The following is a 16727-nucleotide window of genomic DNA, read 5'->3' on the forward strand; positions in this document are numbered from 1 at the left end:
CGTGTGTTCCTGTTTCTCATAATGATTGTGAACGATAAGCAACATTCCAAAAAAAGTGCATTGCTACTATATCGAGTAAAAGGAGTGTAAAGGTGCCTCTACGGGTGTTATTTCATGTTTTGGCAGCGATAAACAAGGGACTACTGCTTAAGCATTTTGATAAAAACAAACAAATGCAACTGGATTTAACTTAATTACTGTTATGAACGCACAAGTATTTTCTTACAGGGTGTTGAGGGACCAAGAGGACTTCCGGGTCTTGTTGTGAGTTTCTTAAATCTCAAAAATGTTGATACTTTATAGTTTGGTTTTCTAATATATGTGTTTTGTTTAGGGACCTCCTGGTTCAATAGGATTACCAGGCCCTGCTGGTCCTCCCGGGGAACAGGTTACATCACATTTCCATTTATTAGTAGGCCCTGTTTGATTGAATTAGTGTTTTCATTGGTGTTTTCTTGGTCGCAGGGCACGAGCGGGGCCGTGGGACCTCCAGGGCCGCAGGGGCCAATGGGCATCGGCATAACAGGGCCCCCAGTATGACATAATTGCTTCTTTTTTTTTTTGCAAGTGTAAACATTGCACCGCTGCATATGAATGTGTTGTTGTCAAACACACTTTTGCTTATCTCTCACAGGGTAGAGACGGAGCCCCCGGCTCTCTTGGGTTGCCAGGAGCTGATGGAAGACATGTGAGTCTTGATTTAAGGTTATATTTACATCTTTTTATGAGGGCGCATCTGCAATTGAAAAAAGATGCTATTTGTAGTTTGAATCGTTGTCTCCTTGTGTTAGTTTCTGTCAAGAGTGCATTTTTTAGGTTAGAATTGCCCTTGATTTTAGGCTGCATTGGTAATGTCTTCCACCATCACATCCTGTGTCCCCTGATCTGTGCTTGGCTCACGGCCCTGTTATCTGTCTTCTGGATTAACAAACAATTTTGTGCGCGCTTTGTGTGTCTCTTCTCTTGCAGGGAGTTGATGGACCTAAGGGGGACAAGGTAAGTCTACCATGTTGTTTGGATGAAGTGATCTCTGAGGGGTTAGAATAAGAGAGGCGGGAACAGATGGTAATCACGCAGGGAAAAAAACACTCCGGCTGTAGGGCACAGATAGAAAAGCAGCAAAGGTGACAAGTGTGTTGTCGCTGGCAGACAGGAGTAGTTTCATGGTCTGTTATTAGCAATTGTGTACTTACCATATTCATCAGACGCCCCAGTCCAGGCTGTTTGTGAGTAAGTCAAGACAATAGTACAAGTTGTGCTTTTCGAACTCGTAAGGGTGAGCTTCTCTGTGAGGCGAAAAGTCCACTAAACTAAGGCAATGCGCAAAAGTTTCTTCATTAATACATTTGCTTGATGTATTGTGAAGGCACGCAGCTGTTTGGGGGGTGTACACCTCCTTTGCATAGTGCATTTTTCTGTCCGCTCCATGCTTGCACAGCATAGTTTTGGTTGACAATTTCATCTAACACAACTCTGGGAGTTAATGAAGTGTTAAAAATATTCAGAGCATTTTATCTTCCACAGCTGTGAGTGCCACCTAATGCGGGACTAAAAACTACTTTTTTTTTAAAAAGTGCAGAGTTGTTTATTTAAAAGAATGCATCTATTTCTGAAGGTTATACTGCACTGTAACATATCGTCTCTTCATATAAGGGATTATCGGTATTGATGATAAAGCGGTAAAATTCCCGATCAAATTTTGATTATCGTTAAATTCTGATTCCGTTTATGGTATCGCATTAGAGGCAGGTATGTGTCTTTTTAACTGATCGGCTGATGAGCTGCAGAGCCCAGATGATCTTTACCAGTTTCTGTCCCAGTGTTTACACGGCTAAAGATTGTACTGATGTGAAAGATTCCTTCAAAAGAGACGCACGCTCAGGGAGACACAATTACATTTCCATATTCCTTGTTAAACACAAGCAAAAGTTGCATGAATTCCAGGAGGGTACATGCACTCCATTTTCTCCTTGTCCAGCGGCTTCTTGCCTCCCACGCCCGCCTCCTTGTCCAGCTGCTCTCGCCCCTTGTGGCCAGAACACCAGCTCCAATTTGAGAGTAACATGCAAGTGACGTGTCTACCCACATTGCCAAGCTGCTTTTAAGAATCTCATTCTTACCACCATGGCGGAAAATAAATTGTTTCTTCCATGTACCATTATCACTGGACAACTCGAGGAAAAGGAATGGCTAAGCATGCTACACACACACACCGGGCAGGACAAAACAAGACGCTATCAATGTAAAACAGCAGCGATCGATCCAGATCTCGATACCTCGTGTGTATATATATCTATCTTTATATAAACCATACCAAAGTGATTACATTAATATTATTTTTTCTTGTTTGTATAATTATGAAATAACAAAATCTATCATTTTGGCAAAACCCAAATGATTTAAATGGGAGCCAACCCTAGTTATTGTGCACTCGTCATTTTATGTTAAAGAAAAATGTATGTAGCATTCAATACAACCATCTACATTTACAACAATACTATCAAATTCTTAAATTTAATTACACACACTTTGTAAAACTGTGGTGTGTTTACTTTAGTTGCTTGCTGCTGTATAGAACTTTTTCACTTTAAAATCCATTGTCAAAGTATTGGATCCGTATTCGAAATCTGAGGTTGAAGCGAAAAAATCGTATCGTATCGGAGCCAAAAAACATTGAACAGGACATCGCTCATTATCGCAAAACTCACAGATACTGCTCATTTCCTGGAGAAACAGCTAGTGTGCTAATTGCTGGCTAGCTTATATGCTAACATGAATACAATACATATTATTGTCTTTCACATTCACCTATCAAGAAACAATATACCCCAATCTAAACTTATATAAAACAGATGAGATATTTAAATTTGCTCATACAAAGGGCATTCACACATTACCGGTTTGGATGGCAGATCATGGCGTTTATCAAACCGCCGTGAACGATGGCAGGAAATCTTTTTAAACATGATTTGAACACGGCGTGGTAGTACAACAGATCTACCCGGAAGGCTTTTTGAACCAAAATTGTTAAATGTTTTGGTTGGGACGCAAATTTAGACATCTGGCATGTTTGGTTGAAGAGTTATCCTTGAAACATGTTTTTATTGCTTTATTCACATTTTCTCGGGATTCTAAGCACAATACTGTCATTTGACGAAAAAGTAATCGTGTTTGCAAACCTTACAAAAGCACATGTTCCAAGTAGAACTCACAAAGATACATCAATACAGTTCAATTTAAACATTGGTTCAAGAGTTATCCTTGAAACATGTTTATATTGCTTTATTCACATTTCCTTGGGATTCTAAACACAATACTGTCATTTTGTGCACATGGCTGATAAGTGACGGCTGACTAGGTTTTGTGGTCAGTGTTAAAACAGTCTTTTTCGGAGCACAGCGAATTGCCGAACTGCAATGTGTGAACGCCCCTTTAGGACAACGTGATAGACGTGAATTGCAAAGGTCTATACACAGAAGTGTAACAACAGGCGGTGAAGCCATGTAACGTCACATAAGCCAAAAGTTTTACCTTTATCATTGATAAACACTCATTTACAAAATAAAACAGAAGAATATAAACATATTTAAACACACAAATAAGAATAATATAAGAAGCCAGAACAATATTTTATTTATCCTGCCAAGGGAAGTGTGTTGTGTCTATTAAATTACTCAAATGTTAGGGCTGTTACCCGATTGAAATATTGAATCGAGATTATTCACATTTTGTTTGAGATTTGAGATTTGAAATACATATTATTGAACTTTAGACATGTAAATATGTGCGATTATAGCCCATGGCTAATTTCTCTCTCAAGACCCCTGGCAAGTTGATGTTGTTCATAGTTAACTCAAAATTCATCTCAATCGCAGATAGATTTTTCATCATTAATCATTAATCATTAATACCCTAGACAAATATATTTTAATACCATGACTGCACAAATAGTTTACTTTAATGAAATGTTGAAATGAAACAACACAAAAAGGACATACACATGATTTTAAGGATTACCTGAGTTGCATTGATATCTTGCCAGATAGTATTCCTACAATATTTTGTAGGAATACATTTGTATTCTTGCTGTAGAAGCACTTGCATTCAGAGGAGGAGCTACACTTCCATGTTTAGATACCAGTTTCACATACAAAATGTGGATTGTTACAATACTGCTTGTCAAAGATGTTTGGTCATTTAAAATGGGATATTTCTACCTTAATAAATGCTTCTGATATTCTGTACATTACATCTTGGACAAGTTAATGGTGTTCATAAGGTTTTAACCTTCTCTATTTATTAATGAAATGTAGCATTCAGCCTACTAATCATTCTGTCTTTGAGGACTATCAACCAGAATATTTTATTTTAAAAAATGTACTTTATTTCAATCTGACAGAAAATGTCCTAATCCTTCATTTTTGTATTCGCATTGATTATGATAGAACTATCACAGATTACATTACAGAACGTTTTTGACCAAGCATGATTGTAATGTAAAACATGTTTTTGTTTTGTTATGTAGTTAGACTAGATGTGACATGTAGCGCAATTATTTTGAAGTCCGAAGTGTGTGATTAATGTAAGAAGAGATGTCTTTACAGTGTGTGAAAGTCTCAGATAAAAAGTGACTTTCGACTTCCTGTCCGCCGTCTGTCCTTTCTGTTGAGCTTTAATGTCATTTTACTCAGTCACAGTAACAATCTATGTTTGTTATTAATGCATTAAACTAATCTAAACACATGTGTGAAGCTCCACCCAGCTATCGATATACAAGCAGCAGGCTGTTGCGCCAATGGTACGTCTCACGGCGATGGTGGATCTAAAACAATGGTGTTGTCTTGTCGGGAGAACAACATGTCATGGCTTTGGACCTGATATTTCCATAATGTACCTGTTTCTTTGTCCATTTCTGATCGCTATTTTCCCGTTTGTGGCTCATCAGTAAATAGTGAAAGCAGCCACATTTCCCCACGCTATGGAATGGCCTGAGGGTCAAAAAGGAGTCAGGACGAATGCGTGCAAAAAATATATAGTTAACGCGTTATCGTGTTAACTTTGCCAGCCCTGTTAATTATCAATTATTTTATTGCAATACAGCGAGGTTAAAGGTTTGTATTATGTGACCAAGTACTTTTTGAGCTGATTCAACAAAACTGATAATAATGATATTTTGGTCAAAATAACTGTTTTCATAGTGTTGTATCCCTCATCCATATTTATGTATTTTACATTTCAGGGTGACGCTGGAGAGTGCAACTGCATAATGCCAATGCACACAGGCGCAGGTGGACCAGTGAGTATCCTCACAAGCATTCATTTTGCAGAAGTGTTACCCAGCACCAGCAGTCCGTTTACCGTATTGACCAACTATAAGACTTACAGGTCCTTCTTTTGTTAGGGCTGCTTTTTGGAAAATATTTTTAAAGAGAATAGAAATATGAATACATCCAATCCAATCCACTTTATTTATATAGCACATTTCAAAATACAAAAGTTTCACAAAGTGCTGCCCAGAAGTTGAGACATACATACTCGGAGAGTCAGTAATATAAAACATTTAACTATAAAAGAATACCGTATTTTCTGGACTATAAGGCACACTTAGAATCTTTTTTTTTCTCTCAAAACTCGACAGTGCGCTTTATAACCCGGAGCGCCTAATGTACGGAATAATTCTGGTTTTGCTTACCAACCTCGAAGCAATTTTATTTGTTACATGGTGTAATGATAAGTGTGACCAGTAGATGGCAGTCAAACATAAGAGATATGTGTAGACTGCAATATGATGGCAATATGATTCAAGTAAACATTAACATTTTATATGTTCCATTGAAAATATAGAACATTACACACGGCGCTCAAAAATCTATCAAAATGTTTTAGTATGACTTTGGTAAGCTATGAAGCCGCACCGCTAGATGGATTGTACTGTGCTTCAACATAGGGGTATTATTATGGTGTGTATGTAAGGTAAGACATATTGCCTGGCGTTTTGTTTCGCAATATTAAGCAAAAGCAACTTTTCTTACCGTCTGGTACCTGCTGATCTGTAATTGGGATCTGCATAAGTCCTAAAAAATTGCGCGCATCCGCCTTTGTAGTCCGTGCCGACACCGTAGTTGATAAGCTTCTTTTTTTTTCTATCTTCTTGTTATGTGACATTCATCCTCTGCTGTTGCCATTTCTAATATAAAGTAGTGTAAAGTTCTTACTTATATATGTCAGTAAACTCGCCATGAAAGCGCTAAAACATACCGGTGTAGTGAGTTTAGATTATTCACCCAAGAAACTTTAGTTATTAGAGAGTTCCGGTCGGACGTTTTTTCACGGGACACATTTCCGGTTTTGTTGTTGTTTCCGGATGAGGAGATGCTGCTCCGTTATTGATTGAAGTAAAGTCTGAATGTCATTAAAACAGTTAGCTCCATCTTTTGACACTTCTTCCACTCCCGTCCTTGCACGCTACACCGCTACAACAAAGATGACGGGGAAAAGACGCTGTCGAAGGTGAGCCACGTAAATAAGACCGCCCACAAAACGGCGCATCCGGAAGTGACTTGAAGATGATGTGTAAAACATCATCTAGGCAACATTTTCACCAAAGAACCACCATCACATGTTATGTAGACCACAAGGAAGTGTTTTCAATTTAGAAAAAAAAATATATATTATGACTCCTTTAATGCGCCCTATAATCTGGTGTGCCTTTTATATGAAAAAAGATCGAAAATAGACCATTCATTGGCAGTGCGCCTTATAATCCGGTGCGCCCTATGGTCCGTAAAATACGGAAAATACATAAAATACATCAGAAAAAATAAAATAGACTAAAATCACACAACTCTCATGCTGGTTTCAAAGCCAAAGAGTAAAAATATGTTTTAAGACGTGATTTAAAACTCATCCCCGCGACCCCGAACGGGACAAGCGGTAGAAAATGGATGGATTTAAAACTTATTAAAGAGGGAGCCGTCCGAATAGCAAGAGGGATATTGTTCCAAGGTTTTGGAGTCACAGCAGAAAATGCTTTTTAGGACGACAAGAAGAAACTGATCAGCTGACTTTGGTACATTTTTAAAAGGTCTGACATTTATTGTGGTGCTAATCCGTTAAGAGATTTAAAAACCAACAACAATATTTTAAACTGAATTCCAAAATGAACTGGGAGCCAGGGAAGGGATGCTAACATGGGGGTAATGTGTTCATGTTTTCAGTGACAGTTAAAAGGCGAGCAGCAGCATTTTGGACTAATTACAATCAAGCGATTGAGGCCTGCTTCATTGCTAAGTAGAGGGAGTTGCAGTAGTCCAAATGTACTATGGATAGTATCATTAATCTATAACATTTTAATGATATAATTATTTATAAAATAGTATAATATCAAAGAAATATAGATCAACTTATAACAAAGAATAAATTATGAATTTGTTTAAAAAAATATAGTCTGTAACTAAAAAGATTTAACGTGCATTCATTTGCCTGAAATGAAAAATAATAAAAAATCCTAATTTAATCTATAACATTTTTTTGACCGACTTTAACCATTTTTACTGAAAAATCAAATAAAATGAACTCAAATAATGATACATTCAAATTGATCAGCACTATTAACTCAGGAGCACAATATAAAAAACACTTTAACCTACAGAACAAAAAATCATTTAACCAAATTGTGATGTTTTTTTTTATTCACGTTTTATCAAAATGAGGAAGGCTGGCTATATTGAGCACATTTTAGAGTGCACAGCTTCTCAAAGCATGGTTCCATACTGCATGATATTGATAAAGCATGTTCTAGGGGTCACATGCGCCCCCATGACATCGCACTGTGCCCCCCCGAGGGCGATTGATTTGATTTGAGAAGCAACCTTTTTGTGAAAGTATTAAATGTTTAATCCTTCTTACCTTCCAGGGAGCTCCAGGAGCTGTAATAAGCCCATGGCAGCCTGGGCCTCAGGTCTGATTCCTGCCCCATCAGAGTTTTAATGTTTTTGTTTTGCTTTACTATGAATATGCAATGTCATGTGTGGCCATATGTGTACGTGTTGCAGGGACCTCCAGGACCTCCAGGCCCCCCTGGCCCACCAGGTCTTCAAGGTTTCGATGGAGAGCAAGGGCCACAGGTAGGAAACATGGACGTTCGGGTGGTGATAAAGTTCAATTTAGCAGCCAGTCCATTCTCCTAACTTGAACTTTACAGCTGACTGCTTTTGTTTTGTAGTCGTGGTGTTTTTAATGGAGGATTGCCATGCTTTGCAAATTGATGGTTCATAATATGCATGTTGAACTGACTTGGCTAATTTGTACATAGGTGGGGGCCGCAGCTTCATTTAGTATAAACAGGCTGGAACTATAAAAATGCACTAACCAATCTGGTGCTTCATGCTATAATGCACGTAGACAGCAATTGAGGCAACTTTAAGAGATGTCAGTCAAGACATAAACAGCTTTTTGAAGGCCCTCTGTGAGACGTTGGCAAAAAGCAAATGCATTGTTTAGTTGTCGCTGTCGTAGTTTGCTTGGTTTTTGAAATGCCTTCAAATAAAGTGTTACTGTGGTGAGTCAAAGGTGTAGGAACAACTGCACAAGTGGGGACATGGGTGTTGTTTTTAAATAAGTACTGAATTGAAATGACTATGGGATCCAAATATATACTGTTTAAATGACTGAAAAAAACATTTTTTTATAACCCTTAAGAGAAGGAACAGGTTTAATCATTGTTCACACTGACCCTATGGCCCCGTTTACACTGCACACCAAATCTGTTTTTTTTTTGCCCTCAAGTGACAAAGATCCTTTTTTTTTTTTGCCAGTCTAAACGCTCCAAAACGATTCAAATCTGAACTTTACGCATCAGATTTGAGCCACATCAGGAGGTAGTCTGAATCTGATTGGAATCGGATCTTTTCAAATGAGACTTCAGTCTAAACGGAAATTGGACCTGATTGCGACATTTTGAGAGAGCTACATAATTGGTGTGCGACTTTATTACAACATCCAGTTTCGGTGAGCAAACTTTTTCCAGCTGCCATATTTTTCGGTGCATCAGTAGTCAATAGCATGCAAATAATGGGCTAAATATATATACATATATATTAGGGGTGGGGGAAGAAATCGATTCGAATTGGAATCGCGATTCTGACGTTGTGCGATTCAGAATCGATTCTCATTTTTAAAAAATCGATTTTTTTATTTTATTTTTTTTAAATTTTATTTTATTTTTTTTAATTAATCAATCCAACAAAACAATACACAACAATACCATAACAATGCAATCCCTCATTGACATTATCATTAGACATTAAAATAAAAAAGAACAATAGTGTCACAGTGGCTTACACTTGCATCGCATCTCATAAGCTTGACAACACACTGTGTCCAATATTTTCACAAAGATAAAATAAGTCATATTTTTGGTTCATTTAATAGTTAAAACAAATGTACATCATTGCAAACAGTTGATAAAACATTGTCCTTTACAATTATAAAAGCTTTTTACAAAAATCTACTACTCTGCTTGCATGTCAGCAGACTGGGGTAGATCCTGCTGAAATCTATGTATTCCATCAATAGAGAATCCTTTTGATTCTTGGCAAAAATCTTACCCACACGATTATCAAATGTAATAGGAAAATTAATTCATACTGACCAAACTGGCTTCATGGAAGGTCGACAATCTTCAGACAATACAAGGAAATTGTTGAATGTTATTTACTATGCTAGAAGTCTCCCTTATCCCACAGCAGTATGTAGTGTTGATGCGGAGAAGGCATTCCACCGCATAAACTGCTCATTTATGTTTTGCACATTACGTAAATTTGGATTTGGAGATAATTTTATACAATGGATTAAGATGCTTTATACAAGGCCCATGGCATCAGTCAAAACCAATAATCATATTTCAGAACCTTTTTTGTTAAAAAGAGGAGTAAAACAGGGATGTCCTGCATCTGGATTATTATTTAATTTGGTTATTGAACCCTTAGCTGCAAAAATAAGAAGTGAAAATAATATTCATGGTATAAATATTGGCTCTCAGTATAATAAGCTATCGATGTATTGTGACGACATCATTTTTTTACCTGTCACATGTTAACTCCTGTCTTCTTTATATCAATAATGTCATCACTGAATATGGCTGTTTATCAGGGTATAAAGTTAATTGGGACAAATGTGACATATTACCACTTAATAAACACTGCAAGAAATTACAAGTTCAGAACTCCAAAATTAAATTGTATTGCATTATTATGGTATTGTTGTGTATTGTTTAAAAAATAAAAAATAAATCGTTTTTGAATTGAAAAAAAATTTGATTTTGAATCGAATCGTGACCCCTAGAATCGATTTTGAATCGAATCGTGGGACACCCAAAGATTCCGAGCCCTAATATATATATATATTATACTTTGATTTCGAATTAATAGCGATTGTTGAAGGACCGGAATTGACGCTTGCTTAAATGTTAAGAACAATGCGTAAGTTGTTTACGTAAGAGAGGGGAAAATAAAGCTAACATAGATCCACGCTGATGTCCGCATCTCCTCTACTTAACAGCCATAAAAATATTAGAACCCTCTCAAATATATCAGACTATACATATGTCCTTTCATACATTATGTCACTTTAATTTATTTCCACGTAAAATAAAACACATTTTTAACCTCTTTAGGCCCAAGCTGTTTGTTTACATTATTTTTTTATTTCTCTTTGCTATTTGGGCTTATTGGACCCTAATTAGAATAAAAACTAAGAATCATCTTTTGATATGAAGTACTTAGTCCATAAGTACGTGTACTTAATGTTAAGTGACATGCTAATTCTTATTTTTACACTTTTTTTCCCAAATTCCATTGTATGTTATACTCTTCTGATACCACCAGATGGCAGTATAAGTGTCCACATAAGTGGCCATAAAACCCCAATTCAGTAGTGTACACAATTTTGGAAATAAGAGCGAAAAGGTGTTGTCCACGCATGTGGCCACTAAGGCCTTCAGAGGTTTTTAAGGCGACATTTATTTTGCTAAGTAGTTACTTGTTCATTTTCAGAATCCACTCAACTTCCTTTGTTTTTACTTAATCGAACTGCGCATGCAAGTGACGTCGAGGCCACATTGGGGCCTGTGCGCGTTTATACTGCATTCTGATGAAGCTCACTTTTTACTTGCAATCTAAACAGTCAGCTGGGAAAAAAATCCGATTTGGGCCACTTTTGGCCTGCAGTGTAAACGTCGTCTTTGACTTTGCCTGGACTTCTGGTAGCTATCCTTCGATGGGCAACAATCAGTTCAACCTCAGTTCCTTCTTTCAGGGTGTCGCTGGAAACGACGGGAAACCGGGTTTGCCAGGATTCGTAAGTAAAATTAGTGATCAAAGGAGGAGAGGTGGCACTCATTTATTGTACTGGTTCTTATGTACAAGAGACACCCATGACAGTGTACATGTTTACTCAAAAGACTCACATCCTATCTTAGTTTCTAAATATGATCGCAGATGTCATAAAGCAGGGCTAAATTGGGGCCCGAAGCAGCGTTTTTTTGAGAGTCCCGGTTTCGTTCCATACATTTTTCATACTTTATTTTTTAACTATTGTTAAACAGTTTTTATACTTTTTAAATCAAATTTTGATTTCATGGGAAATATTTTTTTTTTTAATGGGAAAACGATGCCAGAGCAGACTTACTTTACAGAGAGGAAAAGACACGACGGGTATCTCTCTCTTTCAGGTGCACTTGGGGCGGCGTGGCTCGCTTGGTAGAGCAGCCGTGCCAGCATCTTGAGGGTACCAAGTTTGATCCCAGTCACTGTTGTGTCCCTGGGCAAGACACTTTACCCACCTGCTCCCAGTGGTTTTAATGTAGCTCAAAGATGTAGATAATGGCATTCACTATGGAAAGTGCTTTGAGTCTCTAGAGAAAAGCGCTATATAAATATATTTTACTTTCACTTACAATGTTGTTGTGTGCAAATTAACAAATTTTAAGCAGTTAAACTGGCTGTTTGGATTTTAAAAAATAGTTAAGCTATTAACCGCTTATGTTGGTTTGACATACGCATATTATGCACATTATAATGTCTTCAAAGTGTGCATTTTAATATAAAATAGGGACGTTTCGGTTGAAGAATTATGTTCTACCAATTGAGTTTGTAAATGGAGGTTCCGCTGTACATACAAATACAACTACAATAAAAAATATACACAGTATTAAAGGCTGAATGCAAAAATGTACTACCCTATCTGCTGTTTATTTTTTTCCCCTCCTCCCTTGTACAGCTGTAAAAGTGGCAGGGTGTGCAATTTCCATGTGAAAAGTCCCAACTGGGAATCGGTTCTTACTGTTGACATAAACGAGCCGTTCAAAAGACCGGTTCGCAAACGTCACATTGCTACATCTAACTTAATTGTCAGACAACCACACACAGTGTGTAACTGAAGAGCCTCTTCTTTCCCTGCTTGCTTTGACATTTGGACAGTACATGCCCATCTACAGTATAATTCAGAGGAATCAAATTGTTGAAAATAAATCCGTTTAGTTGTAGCAATTAGTCATTTACAGCAGAACAAAGAAACATCATTTGAGCTGTCAAATTTCACAAAAGCCTTTTGTTAGCCACTTAACACTGAATCGTGTGCAATAAAAAAAATGTCTGGCTAAGAGCTCCGCTCTGAATTCGAACAATGTCAAATGGGTCAGTTATGGTTTGTAGGCAAGCCAAAAGCTACTGATACACTCTTATCTGAAAAGGCCCTCTTACAGTACACAGAACTGTGCAAACAATCTATAGATGTGAAAAGTGAAAGTGGGGTTTATTTTTACTAGTTGTGTTTTGGAGACTCTTCTATGCGTCCCTATTCAGGCTGTTGATTCAGTTTTGTTTTGTTGCCAAGTGCCTAAAGATAAGGCGAAAAAAAGCAATCAACCCACATTAAAGCATTATTAGTGTTCTGACTAAAAATGAAGCAATTAACATTTATTTTTCTGTTTGCATGTCAAACATAACTATAAATGAATAGCAAGACTCATTAAAACTGGCACTCTATCGTTTTCCTCAAGCACATGTAAGATTACAAATAGGTTTTTTTGCTTAGTTTGCAACATTTTACAGTGCTTCCATTTAAACTTAAAGAGAATCTATGATGATTTTCCTCTTTTTTGACTTGATGTTACAATGTTGGATACTCTCCTTTAACAACCTAAAGCGTCAATTCATGTGGTTCATGCATTTTGGCATGAGCCTGCTTGCAGTTTTGAACGACTCTTATTTATCTTGTTGTATTATAGAAGGGCATTCAATGTTAAAGGTGCATAACTGCTACTTACTGTATTGGAGTATGAACCAGAGTTCCCTCCCATTTCCCTCCTTCACATACATACATACATACATACATACATACATACATACATACATATATATATATATATATATATATATATATATATATATATATATATATATAAAAAACCGCCTAGCACCCTTTTCAGACTAACCTCTTTCTGTCCATGTCTTCTAACTTCCTCTCTTAGTGCTCTCTTTTCTTTACTATACTGAATGATTGCATGTTCCACTGACTCTACCTCATTGCAGCAGTCCACATAATCCTGTCGGATTTTTACTTATAAGGAACACTTATCTTATGCAGTCTGGTGTGTCCTAATCTAATGTGTGACATGATTCCTTCCTCTTTTGTGCTCCCCCTTCCAGTTCTTCCCGCTCCTACTGTGTTATGTACTGCACATAAGTGTATTCCTGTTGTATCAATGTGATTGCCACTCTTTCAAAAGATTTCCTTTTAATTAATGATTTTGCCTCTGCCTTACTGAGAGGAAACTCTCTGAGGTGCTTTAGCGTTTGACTGTTTTGCCAGCTGATCTGCCAATTCATTGCCCTTTATGCCTGTGTGAGCCAAAACCTTACACTAGTATTCACCCTTTCAAGCCTGAACATTATATCATATGTCAATAACTATATATTGTCTGCTTTGTGACCTAAAACTTAGAATAAAGAGTGGCTTCTACCCACTGTAGTGCTGCTGCGATCGCCAATAGCTCGGGTGTAAACATTGCTGTGTTTTGCAGTTGGTTTTAACAGTGGGCCCTTTGTGACATCACAGATTGACGGACGTACTAAGCCAGCACCATGTCATTCCTTCACGTCTCATGCCCTCCAACCTGATTTAATGTCTATAAAACAAATATATTGAAATGTTACACGAGCCACCACAAAATATTTTCATTTCATCGTGACATCCAGTAAGATAAAGGCTGGCAAATGCAGTTCTTGTTTGCGAAACGGTGTACCTAATGTTGCGGCCTGTGAATTTTTAAAGTTTATTTTGGACCGTGTATGTAGAAAATAATGTTGATTATCGTCTTCAGGATATATAGTTAGGCAGTGTACATTTTCAAAGTATAAGTTCTGATACTTTTAGGGAAAAAAAAGGTTTGGAGGGTTCTACACAAACAAACTATTTGCAAACGCAAAAAGTGTGTTATGAATGTGACTGTGGAGCAAAATGTACACCAAAGCATACAATTGTATATTATCTAAAGCACAAGGAAGTGTCATAAAGTAAATAAATAGCGTTATAGGTCCTCTTCAAATGGACTAAGATGCTGTTTAATTTGTGTCCTTGTTGTGATGTTGGCCAACGCCTTTTTATGTAATTTCCCAACACATCACTAAACTTTTCAAATAACATGTTAAATCAAATCCAATTAATTTGAAGTAATTCATAAGTTAATTAACTTTGTTTTGTTTGTCACATTGAGTCAGCTGAGTTGATTTAGTTGTAATTTGTTCTGTTTTTCAATTTTTGCAGAAAGCTGACCTGCAGATGCTGCCTCAGGATGCCTCAGAAGAAGATGTAAGTGCACCATTTTTGTCTCCCTTTTTGCATGCATAATGGCATAAACTCTTCTTAATTTGATGTTGGTCTTATTCTTCTCTTTTATAAAACAGAAGACATGTGTCGGGGACTGTTCCCAAGGGATGCCAGGGGTTCCAGGTATGGCAGGAGCCAAAGGAGAAAAGGGAGACCAGGGCAAGCCTGGTGTCACCCCCGTGGAAAACTGTGACAGTGTAAGAAAGAGAGGATATTTATTAATGATTTAAGATGTATTTGTTAAGGCAGTGTTTTTCAACCACTGTGTCGCGGCACACTAGTGTACCGTGAGATATTGTCTGGTGTGCCGTGGGAGATTATGTAATTTCACCTAATTGGGTTAAAAATATTTTTTGCAAACCAGTAATTATAATCCGCAAATGTGCCGTTGTTGTTGAGTGTCGGTGCTGTCTAGAGATCGGCAGAGTAACCATGTAATACTCTTCCATATCAGTAGGTGGCAGCAGGTATACTACCGTTCAAAAGTTTGGGGTCACATTGAAATGTCCTTATTTTTGAAGGAAAAGCACTGTACTTTTCAATGAAGATAACTTTAAACTAGTCTTAACTTTAAAGAAATACACTCTATACATTGCTAATGTGGTAAATGACTATTCTAGCTGCAAATGTCTGCTTTTTGGTGCAATATCTACATAGGTGTATAGAGGTCCATTTCCAGCAACTATCACTCCAGTGTTCTAATGGTACAATGTGTTTGCTCATTGGCTCAGAAGGCTAATTGATGATTAGAAAACCCTTGTGCAATCATGTTCACACATCTGAAAACAGTTTAGCTTGTTACAGAAGCTACAAAACTGACCTTCCTTTGAACAGATTGAGTTTCTGGAGCATCACATTTGTGGGGTCAATTAAACGCTCAAAATGGCCAGAAAAAGAGAACTTTCATCTGAAACTCGACAGTCTATTCTTGTTCTTAAAAATGAAGGCTATTCCACAAAATTGTTTGGGTGACCCCAAACTTTTAGTGTAGCTAATTGCTTTGTAGATGTCAGGAACATGGTTTGTCGTGATCACAACATGCAGACGACAGCGGGAGGCAGTGTGCAGGTAAAAAGGTATCTGATGCTTGAACCAAAAATAAACAAAAGGCAAGTGCCGCTAAGAAAAGGCATTGAAGCTTAGGGATGGCTATGCAAAACGAAGCTAAAACTGAACTGGCTGCAAAGTAAACAAAAACAGAATGCTGGACGACAGCAAAGACTTACAGCGTATGGAGCAGCAGACGGCGTCCACAAAGTACAACCGTACATGACAAAATCAAAAACAAAATAGGAGCGCAAGACAAGAACTAAAACACTACACACAGAAAAACACCAAAAAACTCAAAATAAGTCAGGACGTGATGTGACAGGTGGTGAAAGTACACCTACTTTGAGACAAGAGCTATATTGATGCGTGGTTGGTTATGGTTTGAATTCATATCCAACAATTGCGAGAACAACTTTTTACTGTCAATATCGGCTGCTGAATTAAATTTTTTAATGTTTTCTGCTGGTGGTGTGCCTTGAGATTTTTTCAATGAAAAAAATGTGCCTTGGCTCAGAAAAGGTTGAAAAACACTGTGTTAGTAAGGGTAGGCACAAACATGTTTATTTCACTGTTCTAACCTATCTGCTTGCAGTGTGCAGACAAACTGCAGGCAACACAAGCAAGGGTCAGATAAGACGCACAAGTCACACAAACACATGACTATACTGTGTACAGAATATCTTGGTATTTAGTTATTGTGTATTACAGGATGACTGTAGCTGCACGGGACAACCTGGAGTTCCGGGAGTACCTGGATCACAGGGAACACGTGGGGAGCCTGTGAGTTG

General features: G+C 37.5%; 1 protein-coding gene across 5 annotated transcripts in view; it reads left to right on the forward strand.

Moving 5' to 3' along the window:
• col16a1 (collagen, type XVI, alpha 1) overlaps nucleotides 1-16727 on the forward strand; it is a 378064-nt gene that overhangs the window by 316763 nt on the left and 44574 nt on the right. For 4 of the 5 annotated variants that reach the window (XM_062030118.1, XM_062030121.1, XM_062030120.1 and 1 more), the window contains 13 exons: nucleotides 229-264; nucleotides 335-388; nucleotides 466-534; nucleotides 635-688; nucleotides 970-996; nucleotides 5240-5296; nucleotides 7916-7960; nucleotides 8055-8126; nucleotides 11317-11358; nucleotides 14827-14871; nucleotides 14967-15086; nucleotides 16532-16564; nucleotides 16648-16719. In XM_062030118.1, the coding sequence (XP_061886102.1) occupies nucleotides 229-264; nucleotides 335-388; nucleotides 466-534; nucleotides 635-688; nucleotides 970-996; nucleotides 5240-5296; nucleotides 7916-7960; nucleotides 8055-8126; nucleotides 11317-11358; nucleotides 14827-14871; nucleotides 14967-15086; nucleotides 16532-16564; nucleotides 16648-16719 (726 nt within the window). The remainder of the gene's footprint in view (nucleotides 1-228; nucleotides 265-334; nucleotides 389-465; nucleotides 535-634; nucleotides 689-969; nucleotides 997-5239; nucleotides 5297-7915; nucleotides 7961-8054; nucleotides 8127-11316; nucleotides 11359-14826; nucleotides 14872-14966; nucleotides 15087-16531; nucleotides 16565-16647; nucleotides 16720-16727) is intronic. The other variant, XM_062030122.1, reaches the window with a different exon arrangement.

Source organism: Entelurus aequoreus, linkage group LG20 (assembly GCF_033978785.1).
Source record: "Entelurus aequoreus isolate RoL-2023_Sb linkage group LG20, RoL_Eaeq_v1.1, whole genome shotgun sequence".
NCBI lineage: Eukaryota > Metazoa > Chordata > Actinopteri > Syngnathiformes > Syngnathidae > Entelurus > Entelurus aequoreus.